The sequence below is a fragment of the Emydura macquarii genome, unplaced genomic scaffold, assembly GCF_026122565.2.
Source record: "Emydura macquarii macquarii isolate MOO-44397 ecotype Brisbane River unplaced genomic scaffold, CSIRO-AGI_Emac_v2 contig_1790, whole genome shotgun sequence".
In the NCBI taxonomy this organism is placed as follows: domain Eukaryota; kingdom Metazoa; phylum Chordata; order Testudines; family Chelidae; genus Emydura; species Emydura macquarii.
The window spans coordinates 3,752,948-3,777,977 of NW_027131927.1; the positions used below are offsets into that span (position 1 = coordinate 3,752,948).

General features: G+C 53.2%; 1 protein-coding gene across 1 annotated transcript; it reads left to right on the forward strand.

Moving 5' to 3' along the window:
* The first annotated feature begins 16,942 nt into the window (after window positions 1–16,942).
* SPRED3 (sprouty related EVH1 domain containing 3) lies at window positions 16,943–23,918 on the forward strand. Its single transcript, XM_067557251.1, has 5 exons — window positions 16,943–17,110; window positions 17,202–17,370; window positions 19,241–19,314; window positions 21,227–21,388; window positions 22,640–23,918. Exons 1-5 carry the CDS (start codon window positions 16,943–16,945, stop codon window positions 23,330–23,332), a joined length of 1,266 nt encoding a protein of 421 aa, XP_067413352.1. The 3' UTR covers window positions 23,333–23,918.
* The last annotated feature ends 1,112 nt before the right edge of the window (window positions 23,919–25,030 follow it).

Here is a 25,030-nt window from a genome sequence, read left to right on the forward strand (position 1 = left end):
GTAAACCTGGCATAAGAGAGAAGATAATCAAGCCCCATGTATAATCAACCAAGTGCTGATGTAAAACAAGGAAGCAGTGTGTATCCTAGTGGATAGACCCCTGAACTGAGAATCAGGACACTTGGCTTCTAGTCCCAGCTGGCCTGCCATAGGACAAATTACTTTCCCTCTCTTGTGTCTCAGTTTTTTTGTACAGCACTTGAAGATCTACTGATGATGCAGGCTAGGGATTGTTATGGGCAATTAACACCCTAAATTGTTACAAACTGAAAAATCTAATTCTGCCCCCTCCCTTTCTTTAGGCCATTTTGTTTACCTGGGGAGGAGGTGGTGTGGTTTGTCTGTTATTGCATTTCTCTTTGCTAGGCAGAGACTTTTTGTCTCTGGGCTCTCCAAGGGTGAAATGGCTGAGCTGCAATGCCAAATGGGGGAAGAAGGGTTACCTGTTTACAAAAAGAAACTGGAGAAGTTTGGGGATTAAAATTAAACCTGGCAACAGGTAGGCTGCTGGCATGCTGGGACCACTGGTCACCATTTGAACTGCTGTTATCTGTTTCCTTGTACTCTCCTGTCTGCCTGTCTGTCTCCACCTGCTGTCTCTTTCTTACACTTACATTGCGAGCCTTTTGGGCAAGGACCATCTGTTTGTTCTGTGTTTGTACAGCGCCTAGCGCAGCGGAGGCCTGACAGAGGTTCCTAGGCATGACAGTAATAAAATAAAGGGAACAATTTCTGTTGAGGCTCAAGTTTTGAAAACTGGTTTTTAACCAACCTCTCACCCCTGTGTTAGCCCAAACTTTACCCTTAAATCTCAATCAGAGTTATTATTAATGTATTGACAACTATTATGTGTATTCTAGGCCAACAGAGCTGGGGAACCCATGGTGCCAGGCACTGCAGGGTAAGAGACAGTCTCTGCCCCAAAGTGCTAACAAGTAAAATAGACAAAGGGTGGGAGGGGAAACTGAGGCACAGAAAGGCTCGGGTCAGCGGCAGAGCTGGGAACAGAATCCAGGAGATCTGAGTCACTGGATGCTAATTATGAGTGGGTCACTTTATAGGTCTGGTTCTCCCGGCTTGGAGCCAGGGTTGGGCATGGGGGGACTAGGGCGCCCCTGCCGGTGAACGCACGTGCCCCTCCGCCCCCTGCATCTCCCCGGCCCTTTGTTCCGGGGCAAGCTGCCCCCGCCCCCGCCCCCAGAGGGAAACGGCCCTGCAACCCCCCTCCGCCCCATGCCCAGCACCTCCGCTGCGTGCCCCTGGGTGCTGCCCCCTACCCACGCTGCCTCCCGCTGACTGTGCCCAGATCCCTGCCCCAGCTGGCTCATAACCCCTGACCCCGCTAGTGCCCGGTGACCCATAGGCCAGGTCCTGCCCCCGCCCGTCCTGCCCCCCACCAGGATAACGTCCCCTGGCCCCTGGCCCGGTGAATGGCCCCGACCCCTCCCCCGCACTCACCGCCCAGCCGGGGGCTCTGTCCGGCGGCCCAGGGAGCGGCCGGGCCGGGTCGGAGCCGCCGCGAGGCTGGAATCCAACGGCCGCGGGGCCGGGCGGGGGGCTCCAGTGGGGAGAGAGCAGGAGAGCGAGCCCCGCCCCTCACAGCCCCCGCGAGCCCCCTCAGAACCCCCCCAACCCCCTGCGAGCCCCGCCCCTCACAGCCCCTCGAGCTCTCCCTCAGAACCCCTGAGTTCCCCCCTCAGCCCCTGTGAGCCCCTTTAACACCCTTGAGTCCCCCCCCCACAGCCCCTGAGCCCCCTCAGAACTCCCACAGCCCCCTGCGAGCCTTGCCCCCCATAGCCCCCTCAGAGCCCCCCATGAGCCCCCTCAGAATTCTCCTCCCCCTGCTGGTTCCCCTGCCCCTCGGAGCCCTCTGTGCACCCCAGAGCACCCCCTGGCCAGATTCCCCCTACATCCCTTGAGCACCCCCTCCATGCACCCCAGGGCCAGGCCCCCCCCACATCCCCTGAGCCCCCTTCCTGTGCACCCCAGGGCCAGATGCCCCCTCATCCCCAGAGCCCTCCTCCATGCAACTCCCCCCCACTCCTTCGGGGCTAGAGTCCTCCCTTCCATGCAGTCCCCAGGGCAGAGTCCCTCGGCCCCTCCGCCCCATCCTCCCCATCCCTGGGAGGCAGAGCTGACCCTCACGTGACCCTGCTCAACTCCGGTGCCCCCCACCCACAGCATCCCTTGGTGCACCCTCTGCCTGGGGGGCAGGACAATCCTCCCTCCAGCCAGTTGCAGACTTCCCCTCCCTCCAGTATCTTCCTTCCTCAGAGCCAGTTGCCACCCCCCAAGCATTTCCCCTCCCCAGAGCCAGAAGTTGCTCCCCTCACCCCCATCAGCACAGTGCATCTGTCTGTCCTTCCAGGAAGATAGGTGCACCCCCTCTTGATCCCCCACAGTACAGACACCTCCCCTCCTGGGACCAGGTGCATCCCTGTGTACAATGCGACTGACACCCCCCCCCCAAAAGTCCAGTGCACCTCCTCCTCCCGGTCCAGCATCTGCCCTCCTTGGGGCACCAGGGACAGGAGATCCCTCTCCCAGTGTAAAGCCCAGCCCCTTCCAACCAACTACACCCTGCCCCCCTTCCCCAGGGCCTGTCATATCCCCTCCCACTCCTCCACAGTACAGAGCCCCATACACTGAGCCTGTGCCCAATCCCATGCAGCCCCCTGGGCATCAGGGACATAAGCTTTCCACCCCAGCTGAGAGCAGGGGTGCTCATGCATACACTCCTAAGCTGGATAGGGGGACTCTTGCATCTAAATCTGGGCAGGCACAGTTGCTAAGGTGCTAACTGAGGTGGAGGCATTAGCTGCATACCGGCTGGGACAGGTAGGTCCAGGGAAAATGCAGCAGCTTGAGGCAAGATGGTGCATGGCTAGGGCATTGGCTGGGACTTGGGAGGCCAGTGTTCGATTCCCTGTTCTGCCACAGACAGCCTGTATGACCGTGGCCAGGTCCTTTAGGCCTAGATTTTAAAAGGTATTTAGATGTTGCAATGCCTACTGGACTGGATTTAGTGCCTAAATCTCTTTTGATAATGAGATACAGACTTTTGAATCTGCAAGTCGTTGCGATGCTGGGTGCCTAAACACTTTCAAAAACCTGGGTCGTAACCTTTCGGTGCCTCAGTTTTCCCATCTGTACAATGAGGATAATAGCCCTGCCCTGTCTACCAGGGGCACCAAGAAGCTAAACAGAGTAAAGATTGTGGGGTGTTCAGGCACCATTGTGGGGAGGAGGGACATATGTCCCTGGTATGTTAAATGTCAGGCTAAAGCCTTTGCCCCGCTCCCCGCTAAGCAAACACCCATACATCCATGTGGTTCCCCAGTAGGAACATAAAGTCCCACTGATTTATCCCTCTCCTGGGGCTTTAACCCTTGTCATGGGGGTAACCAAACCTCCTTTTTGTGCATTTAAAAGAAAAGAGGATTTGGGGGTTTGGTTTTTTGGGTTTTTTTAGAATTTAAATTCCCCTTTGGGGCTGAGAATCTGGGTTAATTTTTCAATTGATCGATTTCATAATAACAAGAACTAGAAACCAGGGTCCTAGGCACAAAGCCTGGATCTAGAACCAAACTTTCCCTCCACCGGGAAAACCAGTTTGGCCCATGAGTTGCAAAATTCAGATCAAGGTAGGTTCTTCTCTGGCATCACCATAGTAACCAAGCCTCAGAAATGCTGATGGGTTTATCCTCATGCTCCCTCTCTGAAGGGACTTAGCTTCACTCTCCCTGTTTTATAGCTGGGGAACTGACGCACACAGAGAAGCCCAGACTCAGGAAGCTACTTAAGCACATGCCTGCCTGTCCTTCAGTAAGTCTGTAGCAACACCAGGCATTGAGCCCAGATTGCTGGTGTCCCAGTCAGTGCTTCCACAGGACTGTCCTTCCTCCTGCAGGAGAAATCTAATTCCGATCTAAGCCCCGATTCAGGCATGTTCCGGGCCACAGTGCTGGCCTGCGAGAGCTGGAGATGAGATACAAAATTTGGATCAGGACTTCGGTTTGCATTCTGATCTGCTCCATAGTTTGGATCTGGTGCTTCAGTACCAGGCAGTTACAGATAACAAGACAAGATGTGAAATTCAGATCGGTTCTGGGTTTGCAAGATTATCACTCCCATTGTTCTGATCCGGGATTCCAGTTTGGCTTGGTGGGGTGGGATATAGAATCATAGAAATGTCAGGCTGGAAGAAACCAGAAAAGTCATCAAGTCCAGCCTCCTGTGCTGAGGCAGGAGCTTGTACCATAGACCATCCCTGACAGGTGTTTGTCCAACATGTTCTTAGACATTAGAATTCGGATTGGCTCTGGGTTTGCATGCCGATCCTCCCCAGAGTTCTAATCTCAGGTTTTGTTTGGGCCCAGGGGGGCGACAGATGAGACTGGGATTGGATCTGGGTTTGCATGCTGGTCCTCCCTTGATTTCAAACCGGGGGTTCTGGTTCTGGCCCATTACAGGGACACAGTGAGAAATTCAGCATTGGATCTGGGTTCGCTTGCCAATCCACCCCAGGCTCTTCCGATCCCAGTTCCGACCCACGTCCTCTTACCTCCGTAACGATCAACTGATGATTAACGTTCAGGCACTTTGATTTCCCCTCCCCTAATCCTATAGGGGCATTAGGACCAAGTGGAATCCACTTTTCTCTGTTCCTTTTCCCTTTTCCCAGCTCAGCTTTGGATTTTCTCTTCTCTCCCCAGCTCCTGGTTCTCCACTCCCGGTGTAAGAAATCAGTCCAGGCCCCCAGCTGTGGTCAGTATTAACCAAGGCAGGTGCAGTGGGTGGGAAAGGGAGGGGGATGGGGAAAGGAGGGGGGTAGGAAAAAAAAGGGGGAGGAGGGATTAGAAATGTTACTTGCTGAAAAATGGCTGCTGGATCTTCATTCTCCTTATAATGATGAACAACGAAAAAGAAAAGAAATTTAAAAAAATTGAACATCCTACCAACATATAAAACACACACAAGCCACACACACATACACAGAGCAGCTGCAACAGCCATGGAACTAGAGTGAGTTGGTCTTAATTTTCCATCTGACCCCCCCCCCCATTAAAAAAATCCCCATAAAAGCAAGAAAGAGGGGATATTTTAATCCAATTTATGCCCCCCTTTTGGCAAAACAATAGAGATTTAAACATTTTATTTTGCTGCCTAAAAAAAGATGTTTGTATTTGAGAAGGAGGCAAAATAAAATTACATCTTTAAAAACATCTTGCATGCTTTCATTTTTCCATTCTCTTTCTTTCCAGCTGCTGCTGTTTTTTTTTAATTTAATTTCTTCTCTTCATCCTCCCTTTTATTTTAATGATGTTTTTAAAGCCAAAACCATTTTATTATGATTTTTTTTATGAATGAAATTCAATTTCCCCCTCTCTAAAAGGGGGATATGTGAAGGGTATTTGTTTGTGAATCAATCCTATTTGCATCTGGATTCATTCATAAAAAAAAAAGAAGACAGGGTTCACCTAGAGGATCCATCATGGTGGGTTTAATTTCCTTCCCTTCTTGGCATGTCAGTTTTTTGGTTGGGGAGGGGGATGTAGGGAGTGGGAGAGGGTCCTTTAAATCTGACACTGTCACACAGTGGGAATCTGTGACAGTTTAAAACTGAAATGTGGAGTGAAACTGACACATCCTGTGACTATATTTTCCCACCCATATATCTTGGATTCTTTTTTTTTTCTTGTTCACCTGTTGTTTATTGAAGGGAGAGGGACAAAGAGCCTAGCTTGGGTCATGTGACCCTCCATTCACAAAAATCCCATGGTTTCCATTGAGATGGGCTGAAAGGATCAAGCAGTTGGGCCATAGATAAGCATTTGCAACATACCTTTTCGCATGCATGTTGTCCAGTGCCTACAGCATTGGCAGAGGGGAAGCCAGTGGTGGTTGGGGTTGGGGGGGTTACAGATCACATCTGGGGTGTTTCTTCCTACAAAATAAATCCTACTGTTTTGATTCCATAAATATATGCACCAGCAGACAGCATTTCTACAAGAAGGTTCGCAACTGGACAGTATGTATCTGGGCATGATCTATATCCATTGTATGTTTGTTTGGTTTGGATTTTTATTTTTGTGTGTGTGTATTGCAGGAAAAAAGGGTTTAAAAGATGCTGTGATGGTAGATTTTAAAATATTGTGATCTAGGAATATTTCATTTATTTGTTGGAAGGGTATGGGTTTTAAAAAAGAAATGGAGGAGGCCAGGGTGTGTGTGTGTGTGAGAATCGAATTTCCAGTGTGTATTATATAGAGCTATAATTTTAGGCTCTGATTGAGTTTGGGGCAGTGGGGAGGGATGGGGGAATGAGACATGCATTTTAAGCCCTGGCTAAAGGTCTGTTTGATTTTTAGTCATAGTGGATAATATATATACTTAATTCATGGCTGTGTGAGCAGAAGGGTTTGGGTTTATTTATTTATTATTTTAAAATTTTCCTCCCTGTGTTAAATAAATAAAAACCCTGCAGCGAAAAACCCTAAATCTGATGTTTTTTAATTATTATTTTTAAAAAGTATCATAATGGTAGGGCTTGGAGAAAAATTCACAGTTGTGTTGACTGGAAAATGGGGAATGGCTGACTTGGGGTGTTTGTAGGGATGTCTTCTGTCTTCGAACAGTGTTGTCCTTTTCGAGTCTGTGACCTCCCCCCATTTCTCCATCATTTTCTTACCCCTCACCCCCCAAAAAAAACAGGGATCTGTAGATCCACTTTGCTTCAGCATCTTTGATCTTGTAATACATAATGTCGTTTCCCATGGCAACGCGTTGTGATGTCATGTATATGCTTAAAACACGCTTTGTTATTTTATTATTATATTTTAGGGGGGAAATCTGGTGTTCTCTTCTGATTTTTGACTTTATTAAGGGGATGGTCTTAAAAAAATCTTCATTCATATTCTGAATTATTGGAAAGGCATTGCACTGTCTTCTGATTGGTGGAAAGAGCTTCTTTCATTACATACTGGTGATCTGTTTTATTTATTTATTTATTTCTCCTTTCCTTCCCCCCCCCCCCTCGTAGCATCAAAGCTTCTAAAGGGGAGATCAGCAGGTAAGGGGGGAATGGGGGACCGGGGGAAAAATAAGCAGGGAAGTTTTCATTCTAATGTTTTATTGTTGCAAAAGTTGACGATTAATTTCAGAGCAGAATGAAGAAGCAAATTTGTGTGTGCATGTGTGTAATGAGGCAAAATATCGATAGCTGCAAAAAATAACTTTTTCAGGGAGGAGTAGGCTCTGGTGGTTAGAGCAGGGGTGAGGCTGAGAATCAGGACTCCTGGGTTCCATACCCAGCTCTGCCACGGCTATGCTGCGCATCACTTAGCAAATCACTTCCCCTCTGTGCCTCAGTTCCTTCATCTGTAAAATGGAAATAATGAATCTGCTCCGTTTCTCGAAGAACTGGGAGCCAGGATCCATCAATGCTTGAAAAGTTCTCTCAGCAACTCAGAGGGCAGGAACGCTAACTGTGCTTAGCACCTTCATGGCTGGGTTACAACTTGCAGCACCTCCTGCTGGCTCTTCTGTCATCAAGCGCTCTTGGTGTGGGCGGTGGGTCAGCCTTGCTATTTCCATAGAGCAGCAGTAGTGACTCTCTCGACAATGCATAACAGTGGCAGACCTGGGAATAGAACCCAGGAGCCCTGACTACTCTAACCACTAGACCCCACTCCTTACCCAGCACTGGGACAGAGCCCAGGAGCCCTGGCTCCCAGTCTCCACACATGTTGAACAGTAAACCCCAGAAAAAGCATGCAGCGTTTATCCCAGTAACAGGCACCACGCTTTTCCATTCTGGGAGCACCTTCCTATGTAGCAGGGTCCCCTCCGAGTAACAGTAAGAGACCCCCAGACACCTACTTGTGACCTTAGCTGGGTAACACTCATTGTAACATTTGCCCAGTTCCAGCTGATTTTATTTCATTGTTTGTGTCGGCCCTTTTGGTTTAGCGTGAAATGATACAAATGTCCTTCTAAAAATGATGCAGCGATCCGTATTCTTTTAATACACACCTATATTTTAATTTGATTTTATTTTAAGTAAACCAGTCATAGCTGATGAATAAAGAAAAATGAGTAATTGCTATTGGGTGTCAGCAGGGGGGCTTGTGTCAGATGGATTGTGTGAAATATTATTATTTATGCCTCCAGCTCCGTAGGTGTGTGAAAGGCTGAGGGGGGTTGTGGTTCGAACTCTGGGTGGGAAATCAGTAGACCTGGATTCTGTGCCTGGGAATGCCAGTTAGTGATTAGAACATGGTGGAGCTGACAGTCAGGACTCCTGGGTTCTTTTCCTGCCTCTGGGAAGGGAATAGGGAGTCAGGAAGTAGGGGGTCTGGCTCTGGCTCTGGTCTGGGAGTGGGGGGTCAGGACGGTATGTTCTCTCCTGCTTGGGGGGAAGTGGGGTGTGTGGGACTCAGGGCTCTGGGTTCTATTTCCAGCCGTACCTCTCATGTGCTGTTTGACTTCAGGCAAGTCATTTCCCCTCGCTGTACCTTGATTTCCCTGTCTGTAAAATGGGGATAATTACATTATCCTCCTTCGTCAAAGCTATAAGAGCCTCTGATGATATTGGGCTGTCAAAGCCAAGTGTAATTATTATCATCATCATATTTGTAGAGAAATATGCCATGGCCCCTGGCTGGAGGAATTTACAAGGAGCAGTGTACAAGGGGCAGGGGACAACAGAGGATTTACACAGTCTAAGAACATAAGGTGGTGGGTTTTTTACTTGGATGGCAGCATTATCTAGTGGCTAGAGCAAGGCACAACAATGCTATTCTCTGTCCTGGATGCTGTCCCTGGCTTTACCATCAACTCACTGCCTGGCTTTGGGTAAATCACTCCCACTGTGTTTGCCTTGGGAACATAGACTTTGTGATGTGCTTTGAGATCCTCGGGTGACAACCTCTGCATAGATGCAGAGAATCATTGTTGCACTGTCTGAATTGTGTGAGAGCCTGTCATCTGCCTCATTATTTATCCTTTGTTTTATGATAGTGCTTGGGCACCCCCCAGTCATGGACAAGGATACCATTGTGCAAGGTGCTGTACAAACACAGAACAAAAAGATAGTCTCTGCCCGAATGAGCTTCCAGTCTAAGTATCCCTTATCCCTTCTGTCTCATCAGTTTAATTAACCTTTATCTGTATAAACATCTAATACCTTTTTTTTGTAATACTGCTAGGCTCTTTGGCCCTCATGATAATCTTGTGGCTATGAGTTTCACAGGTGAATGATCCACTGTATATAACAATGCATTTCCCAAGTATCAGCTTTACATTTGTTGCCATTCAGGGTCCCCTTGTTCTGCTGTGACAAGCGAAAAATCAGCACGGTGAACTGGGTGTTGATTTACAAAGGAAGACAAAAAGAACTAAATTGGCCTCGTTTTGATAGGTGGCCCCTGGAGCAACAAAGAACCATCTTCCAATATCTAAAGGGTTAAAGCCCTAGGATGGGTGGAAGGATATTTAGGGTGGGAGAAGGGATTAGAATGAGTTGTCTGTGGATGAAATTGTTGAAAATTTGGAGAGCGCACAGAGAAGAAGCACAGGAGGTCTGGGAAAAATGCCTTAGTGATGTCAGGAACTCTGTCTGGGTAGTTATCAAAATGATGGTCAAGAAGAGGCTTGATCATGGTGTCTAAATCCCTTCATGGGGTGAGAATACTGGATGCAAAAGGGCTCTTTAATCTCATGGAGAAGAGCAGCACAAGAAGTTAAAGCCAGACAAATTCCAGCTAGAAATCAGGCACTGATTTTTAACAATGCAGGTGATTGGTGTTTGGAGCAAGCTTGCGAGGGAAGTGGTGGCGTCACTGGATACCTTGCTGGAAGAGATGCTTTCGCCCAACTCAATTTACTTGGCCAATTAGAAGGGTAACTGGATGCAGTTCTCCGGCCTGGCCAGTCTAAAGGAGCTGATCATCCCTTCTGGCCTTAAACGCCATGAAATTAAAGAAAGGGTAAATCTTGCCTGAACACAAGGAAAATCAGCCGATGGGGAGATCTTCTGCACTGTAGAATTGACTTTTTGAGGGGAGGGCCATTTTGAAACGAGGCTGGAGGAACCACTGTACGATGAGGAATAATATTGTGCTGGCAGGCAGCTGGACGAGGTACATGAACGTTTGGATGGAGCTGTGCTAGCTACCGGCTTTGTCGAGCCCCTATGGGCATAGGAGCTGAGGATTTAAAGTTACAGCTAACAGCCTACCTCATCCTGTTAGATACTCTGTCTAGCTTCTGTGTGGGTGAGTTGGGGTTCCTGGGCGGACCTTGCCTTTTGGGTATTGAAAATTCTCATCATAGCATCATTTTGAATATCTTTGTGGGCTTGATTGTATCTTACACTGGAGTAAACTGGGAGTCAGCCGAAAACAAGGGAAATCTGATTCGATTTAACCCAACCCCATCTAGTCCATGCACTTGTAATGCACAGATCTTGCAATCGTAGGTGTGATGTACGTTGTTGTATTGCAGTAGCCCCAAGGAGCCCGAGTCATGGACTAGGACCTCATTGTGCTTGGAGCTGTACAAACATAGATGCAAAAAATCGTCCCTTGTACAGCTGGACAAATTTTTTTTGGGGGGGGGGGGGGGGAGGGAATAATACATTTGGGTGAAATTCAGCAGATTGTTTTCTCCTGCACCTGGGATGAAACTATCAAAAAAGTTTAAACGGTTATTGGCTCTTTCCAAATGCCGTGGTTTGGGTTCTCATTTTGAAATGGCACTTTGTTTTGAAATGTAACTGAAAAATGAACCCAAATTAATTTTTTTCTTTTTTGTCAGAAAAAAAACCAACCAAAAAAATCCATTTTGGTTCAGACCAAACCGATTTCTTTTTTTTTTTCAGTTCAGCCTCGAACCGAAAAATCAGTTCATCATCCGTTTTTAGTCCTTGCCCCAAAGATATTCCACTCTACACACAGCAGACAGCACAGCATCTGAGGTCTGGTGTCTGCATAAAACTGACACCAGCATAGCTATGTCAGCTATGAGTATGAAAAAAAAATCTCATCCCTTAGCGGACACGAAAAGAAAACCTCAACATAGACAGTTATGCTAACAAAAGAGGGCTTCTGCCCACATGGGTAACAGTGATGTTACGATGCTGACAGAAAAATCCCTTCTGTTGGCATAAACTGCGTCTACACTAGGGGGCTATCCTGACACAGGCTCCGGAGCATAGACACGGCCTGCGTTTCATTCATAGATTCATAGAAATTAAGGCTAGAAGGAGTCATTCCATCATCTAGTCTGACCTCTTGAATAGTGCAAGCTAGAGAATTTCACACTGTTATCCCTGTATTGAGCTCGGTCATGTGAGTTTGGCTACAACCTGTCCTCCAGAAAGGCAGCCAGTCTGGATATGAAGACTTGAAGGAAATGGAAAATCTACCTCTTCCCTTAGGAGTTTGGTCCAATGGTTAATCTCTCTCACTGTTAAAAATGTGCACCTTCTTTCTAACTGGAATTTGTCCAGCTTTGGTTTCCAGGCAAAAGGCCATGGAGAGGTTCTGCTTCCAGTTACACCAGTTTGGTGAATTGTTCCTGAATGACACCAAAATCAGAAACGATGATGTCTTTGCAAAAAAAAAAAAAAAAAAAATTGCTGCAGAACGTGGAGTTTTTCATTCCAAACGGTTGAATGGATTTGGCTGAAATTTTCCAGAAAAGTTCCCCTGTGGGCTGGAGGTGAGCTTGGAAAATGCCAGGTGGACGGCAGAAGTGTTTTGGAAATTAGGAGTGTGGGAATGTGGGCTGGAGTTACAGTAGAAAACGTATTGGAAGCTAAACCTTCATGGCTGTGTCTCACAATGGCTGCTCCTAGAGCCCCTCCTGAGACTGAAGGGTCCCCATCACACTGGGAGCTGCACCGATTCTTGCTGACATCAGGGGGTCTCCTGTTGTGCCAGGTGCAGCACAGACCCTGCCGACATTGCAGGACTCTCCATCGTGGCAAGCGCTGCACAGGCCCTGGCTGACATCAGGTGGACAGAGGGTGCCCCTGCACCAGGTGCTGAATAGACCCCAGCCGAAATCAGGGAGCGGGGAGTGGCAGTGGCTGGCCTGTCATACCAGTGTTGCCTAGATCCCAGCTAGGGTCCAGTTGTGCTGGGCACTGCCAGAAACCTAGTGAGGCCTGGTCCACACCTAGGTTTTGCGCCAACTCCCCCCACTTTGTTTGGGGCGGGTAATTTTTTTTTTTAAATGGAAATAGTTCAAGTGGCGCAACCACGAGTGTGACAGTTACACCAGTCCATGGGGCCTTTTATCTAACTTGTACTGGGAAAAGCTCCTTTGTACTGGGAGAACGGCCTCCACAGGAGGTTGGGTTTGTACTGCTGTCTCTACAGTGTGCAGCCAAGGCCTGGAGGCAGCCCCTTCCCAGCCAGTCTGAGATGCAAGAGAGGGTTGTTCTCCCTAGGTTACAGAGGAGTAGCAAAGTAACTCATCCTAGGTCACCCCGGAGAATCTGTGGCAGAGACGGGACTGGAACCCAGTGCCCTCACTCCTAAACGGCTTCTCTCCTCCAGCCTGGCCTTTAGGCTCTGCTCCCTGGTGTGAATTCTGCCCTTCTGGGTGCAGCTGGGCATGCAACGGGCCCTGCCAGAACCAACGCCACTTCCCCCCAGCTCTGAGCTGTCAATGATTAACTTGTGTAGATGGAAGACAAATGCATCCGCTTTTAAAGTCAGATTAGCACTGTGTTTGTACAACACCCGGGCAGCTGAGGCTGCTGCTGGGGGTGGGAAGGAAGGCAGGGGAAGGGAGGCGGGGGCGGGCAGGAGGGAACAGTTAATCAGTTGCCAGTCCAGTTGGCTGGCATCATGGTGGGAGGGGGAGGGAGGATTGTGCTAAGAAAGGGGAGGACTGGAGTTCAGGGGGCTGCGGGTCAGGAATGAGGGGCACCGGCAGAGCTGGGGGAGCCCAGGCTGGGATAGGAGGGGGCTGCGGGTCGGGATTGAGGAGCACCGGCAGAGCTGTGTGTGTATCTGTGAGCTGCTCAGGACCAGATGTGCAGTGGGGCTGAAAATGGACATGGAGGGCTGGAATTGCAGCGGGGGCTGTGGGGCAGGATTAAGGGGCTTGAGCACCGAGCAGTGTTGCAGGCCTGGCAGTGGAATATCTCAGTGGGGGCTGCGGGTTGGGACCGAGGGGGCTGGGCAAAGCAGGGAGCAGGCAAGGGGAATGAACCAGGAGCTGAGAGTGTTGGCAGCGTTCGAGGAGGAGAACTAGCGATTCCTCCAGGGCTGAGGCGGGGGGTCGCCGTGGGCCGGCTGGTGCCAGCACTTTTCAAAGCGAGTGTGAGCGTTTCCCGGGCCGGAGCCCTGGGCTGCGGTGGGGATGGGCACTGCAGCGAAGGCACCTAAAATCCCTCCAGCTACTGGGCTGGGGCCGGCCACTCCAGGGGAGCCCGGCTGGCTTCTTTGCTTTCCTTCCCCTTCGTGTGAATTGGATGCTGGAATGGCAGCCCTGGGGCCACCTGCCTTGGAGCCTATCGGTGGCCTCCACTCAGTAAAGCAGACCCCACCCAGACCAGGAAACCAGCAGCAATCAGCAACATCCCGTGGGCGGGAGCGTTCAGGGTCTCTGAGGGCAGACTGGGCCATGCAGACTGAAATCTCCAGGGAAAGAGGGCGTCCTCCAGGACAAGGGGGGGGCGCGTGTGTGAGAGGAGGTCACTGCACAGGGGATTCTGGAGGGGTTTGCTCTTTAGAGCTCCCACTCCAGACCCTCCCACAGACCCCAGCCAAGATCAGGCCCCCAGTGCGCTGGGTGCTGCACAGACAGAGTGAGACAGTCTCTGCTCTGAGGAACTGGCAGTCTAAAAAGGGCGGCAGGGGAAACTGAGGCTCAGGGAGGGACTGCGACTTGCGCAGCTGGCAGAACTGGAAGTAGACCCAGGTCTCCTGAGTCCCAGGCCACTGCCGTATCCTCTGGGCTAGGAGGTCTCCCCAGTCCACGCAGTCATTACTCCATTAAGCTCCTTCCTCTCCATCTCGCTGCGTTTGCTTTTCGCTTCCTTGCCCCCATTTCCACCCTTCCCCCGCTACCGGCCCCCCCCCCCCCATTCCATTTCCTCTCTGTTCTCAGGAACTGGTGCTGCTCAGGTCCCCTCCCCGCACCCAGTGGCAGCCGGGTCCAGTCTCCAAGCTCCGTGGAGCTGCCCTTTCGCCCTTGGCAATGAGGGGCGTTGGGTTAGGAGATTGTTGTGGAGGTGGCAGGCTGGGGTGATGGGGATCAGGTGGAGGAGAGGGCTGGAGATTGGCTGGTGTGGGGAGCCGGGGGGGGGGGGAGGGCGGATTGGAATCAGCTGGGGGTGGGCAGATGGAAGGGGAGGTTGAGGATGGGCTGGAGGATGCCGGCTGGGCAGGGGGGCTGGGGATCGGCTGGAGGGAGTTGGATTGCCTGGTTGGGCAGATGGGGGGCCAGGGATTTGCTGGGGGAGCACATGGAGAGTGGAGGCTGTGGCTCGGTGGGGGGTGGAGTGGGGATCAGCAGGGGAGTAGGGAAGGGTAAGGAAAGGGTCTCAGGCTGTGAGTGGGCAACTTGAGATTGGATGACGTTGGCAAGGGTCACCCCCAGGCAGTGCTACACCCCAGAGCTACAAGATCATCCGCCTTCTCCCTCCACTCGGGACGGCAGGGTGAGGGGCACAGTGGGTGGACCAAGGGCGTCTTCCCTTGTCCACCCTGGGGGAAACGGGGAGGGGAGCGGCAAATGGCATGGGGCGCAAGGAACGTGTAGGACAGGGTGGAGGTTTGTGGTGCGGGCAGCGGGTGCACCGGAGGCAGGTGAACCCACACTCCATGAAGTGTGCGAGCGGAGGGGAAGTGCACTGCAGGGCCTTGCCATGGGGGCACAGGAGAAAGGCTGGACATTAGTGGGGTCTGCGGTGCCCGTGCAATTCGTACGAGTCAGCCAGGAATGTAGACAGAGCGTGCAGTGCCCGTGCAATGGTTGTGCGCTGTGCTTGTGCGATGGGGGTGTGCCGTGCCCATGCGATAGGGGTATGCAGTACCCATGCCAATGGTTGCATGCAGTGACCGTGCAACGGATGCACAGGAGACAGGCTGTATGTTGGTGCGGTCTGCGGTGCCCATGCAATTGGTACGTCAGACAGGAATGTCAGCAGAGCCTGCAGTGTCCATGCCATGAGCAAATGGGAGATGAGAAACATTTGTTGTTGTGAGCAACACACGTGTGATGGGTGCATGAAGTGTGCATGTGATGGGCACCCCTGAGATGAGAAGTGCCCGCAGGGCATGTGCAGTGGGGATGTGCAGTGGGTGCACGTGACCCATGAAGCACTTTTGCACCATGTGCGGTGCACATGCAATGGAGGCGACGGATGGATGTGAGACAGGAGGAATGTTTGCAGGGTGTGCAGTGCCCCGGCATAGGGGCATGCAGTGTGTGTGCAGTGTGGGAGGAGACTTTGTGGTGTTTGCAGTATACGTGCAATGGAGGGACACCTGTGAAACAGAAAGATCCTTTTGCAGGTTGCACAGTGCCAGTGGCATGCTGGACGTTGGTAGGAGTGTGCAGTGCCTTTGCGATAGGTGCACATGGGAGACATGTCGTACATTGGCAAGGTCTACCGTACCCATGCGCTGGGTGTACTTGAGACAGGCTGTGCATTGGTAGGCGTGCATTGCCCGTGCGATGCATGGTATGCAGTACCTGTGCAATGGGTGCACGTGAGACAGGCTCTGTGTTGGTAGTTGTGCATTGCCCGTGCGATGGATGGCATGCAGTGCCCATGCGATGGATGCACATTAGATAGTGTGCACGTTGGTAGGTGAGGAGTGCCCGTGTGATGGATGGCATACAGCGCCTGTGCAAGGGATGGCGTGTGCTGCCTGTGTGATGGGTGTATACGAGACAGGTTGTGCATTGGTAGATTTGCAGCACCTGTGCGACCGATGGCATGCAGTGCCCGTGCGAAGAATGGTGTGCGGTGCTCATGCGATGGGTGCACATGAGACAGGCTGTGCATTGGTAGACATGCATTGCCCATGTAAAGGGGGCGTGCAGTGCCCATGCAATGGATGCAAATTAGACAGTATGCATGTTGGTAGGTGAGTGGTGCCCGTGCGACAGATGTCGTGCAGTGCTCATGTGATGGGTGCACATGAGAGTGTGCATTGGTAGGTGTGCAGTGCCTGTGTGATGGACGGCATACAGCGCTCGTGCAATGGAAGGTGTGCAGCACCCATTTGATGGGTGCACATGAGACAGGCTGTGTGAGGGATGGCGTGCAGGACTGTGCAATGGATGGTGTGCAGCACCCATGCGATGCATGCACATGAGACAGTACGCATGTTGGTAGGCGTGCAGTGCCCGTACGATGGACAGCCTGCAGCACCCGTTCGATAGGTGCACATAAGACAGCCCGTGCGATGGATGGTGTGCAGCGCCCGTTCAATAGGTGCACACAAGACAGCCCGTGCGATGGATGGCGTGCAGCGCCCGTGCGATGGATGGCGTGCAGCGCCCATTCAATAGGTGCACACAAGGCAGCCCGTGCGATGTGGCGTGCAGCGCCCGTACGATGGATGGCGTGCAGCGCCCATGCGATGGATGGCATGCAGCGCCCGATCAATAGGTGCACACAAGACAGCCCGTGCGATGGATGGCATGCCGCGCCCGTGCGATGGATGGCGTGCAGCGCCCGTTCAATAGGTGCACACAAGGCAGCCCGTGCGATGTGGCGTGCAGCGCCCGTACGATGGATGGCATGCAGCGCCCGATCAATAGGTGCACACAAGACAGCCCGTGCGATGGATGGCATGCCGCGCCCGTGCGATGGATGGCGTGCATGTGCACAGACCACGTGTTGGGAGCTGTGCGCGGGGCAGTGGGTGGCCGAGCCTCTAACTGAGCCTCCTTGTGCCCCCACAGTTACATGCTTCGGGTGCGAGCCGTGGTGATGACCCGAGACGACTCGAGCGGGGGATGGGTGCCCATGGGCGGGGGCGGCCTGAGCCACGTCATGATCGGCAAGGTGCGGCGCCCAGAGGGCGGGCGGCACCGCCAGTACCTGATCTGCGGGGAGCGCCTGCGCGACCAGACCGTACGCTGGAGTCCTGGGGGGGGGGCGGGGTTCAGACGGCCGGGGGCCAGGTTGTCTCCCCCAACCCTTCATCCTCCCCTCTGCATTGCAGACCATCCTGGAGTGTGTGCTGAAGCAGGACCTCGTCTACAACAAGGTGAACCCCATCTTCCACCACTGGAAAGTCGGCGAAAGCAAGTTTGGCCTCACCTTTCAGAGCCCTGCCGACGCGGTGGCCTTCGAGCGGAGCGTGCAGGCTGCCCTGGAGGAACTCGCTGAAGGTGGGGCACTGAGGGGAAGAGGGGGGGCCGCCCAGGGGCTATTAGAGATGCAGGGGGGGAGGGTTTGGTCTGCTACCCTTGGAGGGTACGGGGCCCAGGGACTGGCTGGTAGTGTGGGTCCTGCCTGCTGCCCCCCTCCCGGGGCTATTGGTTTGGGGGGCTGGGATGAGACAGCTCCTCTCTGTGGGACGTTGGTAACAACTGGGCGAGCCCTGATAGTGGAAGTGATCTGAGCTCACCGTAGCACCTCCCTGAGGTTAGGACAGCCGCCTGGAATACAGCAGACCTAGGGACGGGTCCCGGCTCGGCCACCTGCTCTGCCTGCGTGACCTCTCTCACTCTCTGCCTTGGTTTCCCCCGTCTGTGCCTTTGTGGCTTGCCAGAGGTGCTGGGGGGAGAAGGCTGTTGATGCCCAGAGGCTGGGGTGTCCCAATGCCATAGCTGCTCCGCTGTGGATGGCTTTCCATGGCAGAGCTAACTGGGGGACACGGGGAGGGAGCCGAGATCTTGAGTTCACGGTCCCAGCGCTGCAGGGGAACATTGACATCCCAGCCCGCCACCCCCCTTGGCCCTGCAGTGACCAAACTGCTGCCCCCCCATCCCACCCCACTGTCCCCTGGCGCCCCGCTGGCGTGCTTGGGAGTGGGGGTAACATCCTGTTAAATAGCGTGTAAACTCCCTGAAGAGCTCCCACCTCTTTAAAGGGGAACTCCCCGCTGCCTGTGCACTGTGCCGGAGCCAAGCTCTGTGCTCCCCTCCTCACCCCTCTCCACTTCCCTCCCTGAAGGTCTGGGGGTTATTTTTAACTCCTCCCACTCCTTTGCCCCCATAACCGATTCCTACCCTGGCTTCTGGCCTCTGCTCCCCATCCCATCTCATGGCTGGGGGGCTGCTTCGTTCTCCTGTCTGGCATGCTGCCCCTCTCCTATCCGTGCTGTTGGGTGTGATCGCGCCCTTTTCCCCCGACCGCCCCAGCATCCCTCCCCATCCATTAGCGCATCAGATTTAAAATATCCGGGCGCTGCCTAACTCCACCCCTCCCTGCCCACCCTCCCTTCATGTCGCCCTTCTGCAGTGCCAGCAGTCACACCCCCGTCCACCCAACCCGCTCCCCGCTAGCCCTCTGCGCACTCTACGGCCTCTCCAAACTCGACCTGCCCCTGATCCCCAGCTGCTTTCTGCAGCCTGGAACACGGTGAGCGCCACCAGAGGGCTTACAGGCTATTTAAAAGGACCGTTGCCCTGCACCTGCCGTACCCCGTCAAGTGACCTGATCCACATAAAAGACATTTGTGTTTCCCCCTCCCCTGTGACTGCCCCCTGGGGTGGGGACTATCCCTTCTGCTCTGTCTGGAACGCACCTAGCACATCACCCTAGCGAGTCACCGCCTGGGGGGGATCGAACCCAGGAACTCTGGAGGTGAAAGCACAAGGGGCAGCTGCCAGAGCTAATGATCCCCATGCTTCCTTTGAGCTGTGACTGAGAAACCGCTATACATGCTGCAGCCACTGGAGGGAGACAGAGAGTGCCCTGTGTATGTTTGTGTCACCCCTACACAGAGAGGTCTGGGGCTCGGCTCCAGACACCCCCTTTTCTTTTGAGGCATCGCTCCAGCTGCAAAGGTCCGATGCTCTCGGATTCCTGCCGGGTGGGTGGGGATGGAGCACCAGGTGCTGGGCCTGCTTGAGGCAACAGAGGTGGCCTTGATGTCCCTTCCACCTGGGCAGACCCCAGCACAGCTCCTTTGGATTCCCAGCACCAAATGCTTTTTTCCAGCTCCGCCCACAGTAACTGGACGCCTTACAGGGCCGGCATCCTTCCCTGGGGACTGGCTTTCATGATGGACCTTCCTGCGTTTTCCCTTCCCAGGTTCTCTCTCCTCCTCCTCCTCCTCTTCCTCCTCATCTCAGGACGAAGCCGACGAGATGGATGATGTGGGGGTGGTAAGTTGAGCACTGTGCAGAAATACCTTCCGGGGGAGAACACCTTCGACGCTAAAGGGCTCCTTCATGTGGCGGAGAAAGGTAGAACCAATGGCTGGAAGTTAAAGCCAGAAATAAAGCACCAATTAATAGTGTGGGTGATTTGCCACGGGAACAAACTCCCAAGGGAAATGCGGATCTTTTGAAACCTTCCGATCAAGGCCGGGAGCCTTTCTGGGAGAGCTGCTTCACCAAACACCAGTTATGGGGCTCACTGCAGAGCTTACCGGGTGCAATGCAGGTCAGACTAGACGATCGAATGGTCCCTTCTTATAATCAGCTGAACGTGAGCTCCCAGTGCAGCACTGGAGCCAAAAAAGCTAATGCATAAATGGGAATCTCGAGTAGGAGCAGAGAGGTTATTTTACCTCTTTATTTGGTGCTGGTGTGACCGCTGCTGGGATCCTGGCTCCAGTTCTGGTGCCCACAATTCAAGAAGGAGGTTGATGAATGAGAGAGGGGTCAGAGAAGAGCCACGAGAATGATCAAAGCATTAGAAAACCTGCCTTGTAGTGACAGACCCCAGGAGCTCGATCTGTTTAGCTTATCAAAGAGAAGGCTACGGGGTGACTTGATTTGTTGATAAGCATCCACAGGGGGGACAAATAGTTCATAACAGGCTCTTCAATCTAGCGCAGGAAGGTCTAACACGATCCAAAGGCTGGAAGCTGCAGTTAGACAAATTCAGATGCGATGTAAATTTATAACAGTGAGAGTAATTAACCATTGGAACGACTTACCAGAGGGCGGGGGGAGGGGGATTCTCCTGCACTGACCGTTTTTAAATCAAGATTGGCTGTTTTTCTAAAAGATCTGCTCTGGGAATAGTTTTGGGGCAGTTCTCTGGGCTGTGTAATCCAGCAGGTCAAACTAGATGATGACAATGGCACTTTCTGGCCTTGGAATCTATGATTATTTCTAGTAGCTGAAGGCCCATGCTGCCAAAATCGCTGTGAACTTAAAAACAAGATGGTAACAGCCCCTGTGTCTCACTGTGGATTGGACCTGGAGGTATTCTGAACAAAGAGCTCTCCGCCACGCTGGGAGCTGTTTCCATTACTTCCCATGGACTCAACAGCCACTTGTGTGACCATCCTGTAACAAACATGATTTATCATCTATATAATAAAATTCCAGTAGGGTCTAAGGGCCAGCCAGGAAAGCAGCCCCATTGCGCCAGGTGCTGTACAAACTCAGATTAGCACAGAGCCCAAAAGAGCTTACATTCTAAATAGGTAAGACAGGCCTTAAAATCTGGGAAAGTCCTCTTGACACTGTTCTGCTCTGGGAGACTTCCCCCAGCCCTTGCCCTGTCTACTTCTGTGTTTTACCCCTGTCCAGGCTGTCCAGGACTGGACATGAGTGGATGTCATGAATTCCCATTGTCACAAGGAAGTGAGGTGGGGACTCCCAGAGAGGGCAGGGGACATAGGGATCCAAGCTGGAGTCTGGGGGATAAGCACCCCAAGGGGGAGATGTTGGCTGATAGAGGTCTGGACAGGTGCTGGGGAGAACAGAGCCCTTCCCAGCTTGGCTAGTGGTCTCATTATCCTGGGAGACGGTGTGTGCCGAGCAGCATGTGGCGTGGTCAGTGTTTAGAAGGGAGACCTCTGAGGAACAACAGGGCGCTCCAGGCAGCAGGGTGGGGGTGCTGTCCTCTCCCAGTCAGTGCTTGCCCCAATGCAGTGCTGGGGGGTGCAGTAGGGGGCGCTCTCCCGGCGCAGTCAGCACTATGGGGTGCTGTGCTGCAGGAAGCAGGCTGGGGGCTCAGGAGGGGATCCTCCCTTTTCCGGCCAGTGCTGACCCTGGTGCTAGGGGGCGCTGTGCCACGTGGTGCTTATTTCTCAGTGACAGTCACCGCCTTTGTCCCCAGATGCACACGGACAGCGAATCCTCCTCCAACAGCCGGAAGGAAATGCTCCCCAAGCACATCACCATCGTGACCAGCGAGTCCTCCTCCAGCTGCTACATCCGCTCGCCCGCCTCTGAGGAGTTTGCCTTCAGCACGGCCCAGGAGTCGACGCCAACGAGCCAGGTAGGGCAGGGGGGTCTGTGCGGGAAGGGCTCTGTGCCCGTGGGTGCGATGCGGGAGGGTGCGGCGTAGCCTGAAGGAAGAGGTGTTGGAGAGAAACTCATGTTAAAGCTGTCCTGGGTGGTGGCGAGGTGGGGTGGGATTGGGTTGGTCCCTTTGGAAATACGAGGCATGTTATCTCCAACCTCTCGTCTCGCTGGTAACAGTTTGGAGATCTCGAGAACACGTGCCATGAGCTTTCCCAGCCCTGAATGGAAACCGGGAGGCTGGCAGGGAGAGGGAAAAGCCATCGGGTTAGAGGGGATCACCAGGGTCATCTAGTCTAACCCCTGCCAAGATGCAGGATTTGTTGGGATCTTTAACAGAGAGCGCTTTCCCCCACCTGTTTGTAGAGTGTCTGAGTTAAGCAGGGTTAATACGATCTCGTTTTTCCTTCAGTACTGGGCAGGTCTTTGTTTTGGACAGGGAGGAAGGACTTGGAGTTAATGCACTGAGCTGGGGCTCGGCCGCAGACTCACCTGTGCGGGACAGGCTGTGTCATCGTTCCGTGCCTCAGTTTCTCCATGGGTGACATGGGATAATATTCCATTGTCTCTTTAGACTGAGCTCTTCAGGGCAGGGGGACTGTCTCTCAGGCTGTCTCCATAGTGCCTAGCACAATGGGGCACTGATCCCAGTCGGGGTCTGTTCAAAACCCAGCACAATGGGGCCCGATCTCGGTCAGGGTCTATGCGGTGCCCGGCACAGGGGGGGCTCTGATCTCAGTCTGGTCCCCGAAGCTTTGAGAGTTGGGTCTGCACCCTCTGCGTGATGCTGGCATCTGTTCCCTAAGGGAAGGGTTCCAGGGCCCAGGGTGAGAATGAGGTGGGCAGCTGGGCTGTTGGAGACACGCCCAGCTTGATGGACCAGGGGCTGCAGTAGATGGGGGCTGCTCAGGGGCCTAAGGACATGGTTCCTTTTCCTCTGCCAGCTCTCAGATTATGGGAGTGGGGTCTTTGGGTTAGAGCATCTGGCCTCCTGGATTCTGTTGCCAGCACTGGGAGGGGAGTGGGGTCTGGTGGCTAGAGCAGGTCTGGGAGACTGGGAGTCAGAACTCCTGGATTCTCTTCCCAAGAGCCCTGTACTGCTGGCTCCAGAATTAGTCCTTGTTCTGTTCCGGGCCTCGGTAACATCCTGCTGCAGCGAGTCCCACAGGTTAACACAGCTGAGACGGGAGAACAGTGCAGGCTGTACCTCTGTCTTCCCCTCCCACAGGCACAGCCCCAGCCCTTGCAGCATGTGACCCTGCATGACGAGGAGGAGCTGGAGAGCATCAACCCATGCAAGGACCTGTGGGTGAGCAAGGGTTACGAGGACTACCGGCGGGCAGCGGTGCAGAAGCGGGAAGCTGACCCCGACAAGATCACCATGTGCGTGCACTTCGAGAAGGGTGGCAAGGAGCGCCACTTCCCGGCGGCGGGAGGAGGCGGCGGTGGTGAGGGCCGCCTCAGAGACCCCAAGGGCTCCCCGTCCTGCCGGATCCACGCTGCCCCCTCGCCCCCCAGCCAGAAGCATGCCAAGGAACCGGGGGCCGGCGGCGGGGCGGGCTCGGAGGAAGACACCGTGCCCTCCCGCTGCGTCTATTGCCGGGACGTCTTTAACAACGAGGAGAACGGGCGGGGCCAGTGCCAGGACGCGCCGGACCCCATCGGGCACTGCGTCTACCAGCTCACCTGCATGTGGTGCGCCGAGAGCATGCTCTACCACTGCATGTCGGACTCGGAGGGCGAGTACTCGGACCCTTGCTCCTGCGACCTGGGACACCCGCACTTCTGCGTCCGCTGGATGGCGCTGGCGGCGCTCTCCCTCGTCGTGCCCTGCATGTGCTGCTACCTGCCCCTCCGCGCCTGCCACTGGTGCGGCGAGCACTGCGGCTGCTGCGGAGGGAAACACAAGGCCGTGCGGTGAAGCCGGCCAGCGTGCGGCGCTCTTCTTGGCTTGGCTGGGGGGGAGAGAGGCGATGAGATGGAGGCAGAGTCTTAAGCAGCAGCAGCAGGGGGCTGATTCCCCCTTCTCTTGCGCGCCCCACCCCCAGTGTTCGGAGGGGGAGGGGCTAGGCGGTTTTATTCCGAGGGTCGGGCATGGCCGGTGAGTTTCATTCTTTTTTTTCCTTTGAAATTTCAACATTTTGGGTCCTTTTTATAAAAAACCGAAAAGAAAATGAAAGAAAGAGAAAACAAAACAAAGGAAGGACAGTCTCAGGAGCGATGGGCAGGTGGTCTTGGGAGGGCAGTTTAACCCCCACCCTTCTAGCTATGCGGGGGGACAAAGACAATTTAATCCCTCCTTCACTCCATCTGGCTGTGTCCACACACCTGTTTGTGTGTGATGGTGAGGGGACCTATTAAATCACCTCCCTCCTTTAACCGGCCTGCCTGGGTCCATAGGGACTTGTTTTAAATTTTAAAAAAGGTTTACAAAGAACGAAAGAAGGAAAGAAAATCTCATAAATGGATAATGGTTGGATTTCTATTTTATACGCAGGAGGGAGTCCAGGGAGCGAGAGAAACTACTTTGTGCTGGAAAATGCCCATATTTAAAAAAACAAACAAACAAAAACTAACCTCCCCTGCTGTATTATACAGTAAGCTGCAGGGGGAGAAGTTTGTTAACTTGTGGAACTGCCCGCAACATGATTTTTTCCACCGGAGCACAGTCCGAGACATTGCAGCTTTATAGCAGCATGATACCAGGGTGTTCTTTTAACAAGGGCAACAGGCAGACAGGGTTCGATTTACAGGGTACATCCTCTAATTGTTGTCATCCCCCACCCCTTAATGCAGCTCCTGTGGTTTATTTCGGAGTCCTGGGCTGGAACAATGGCTCCCCTTATGGTGTTCGGTGGGCTATGATTTCCAGGGGGTTTAGGGAAGGGTTTTCTGCAGTTCCCCATGTGCCATCCCCTTACCCATTCATGTCTGGTACCTACCTCTGTTTTATCCCAGACACCACAGAGCAGAGAACTCACACAATTCAGTCTTGTTCCCCACTCTGTTCCCCTCTCTCAGCAGGAGGTGGGTAATACCATGAAGCCTGCCAGGCCCCTGGGTGCGATGGAGTGGGTAGGGCCCCTGCAGGTTTCTGGACTCCATGGGAATCTCCTCACCCCACCAAACGGGCAAGGGCGGGCTGGGTTTCAAGCCAGCCTGATACCACGTGGAGGGTGGTTGGTGCTGCAGAGAGGCCAGGCAAAATCTCTTGATCAAAGCACCAGTGGTGTCCATTCCCGGCAGGGCAGAGTTTATCCAGATCATAGGTTCTTAAGCCCAGGGTTGTGCCCGGCCTCCCTGTCATTGGGGCAGGATGGGAAGAGAGTCGAATCCTGAAACTATTATTCTGGAACTGTTGGCACCTGGGATCATGGTGCAGAAAAAGCTTGAGAGCTGCTGGCCCAGGTCCAAAGCAAATCAGAGCTGTGCGGTCCCTGTTCTCTCTTTCTGTATTAAACCCAGCTGGGACACCTTACCTTATTACTCCTGCGAGGAGGAGCTGGGTTCCTAGGGAGATTGGGAGAGGGAAGTACAGGACTTGGGAATCAGGATTCCTGGGTTCTCTTCCCAACTCAGGGAGAGGGTAGGATCTTCTAGTGGGTTAGATCAGGGGGGC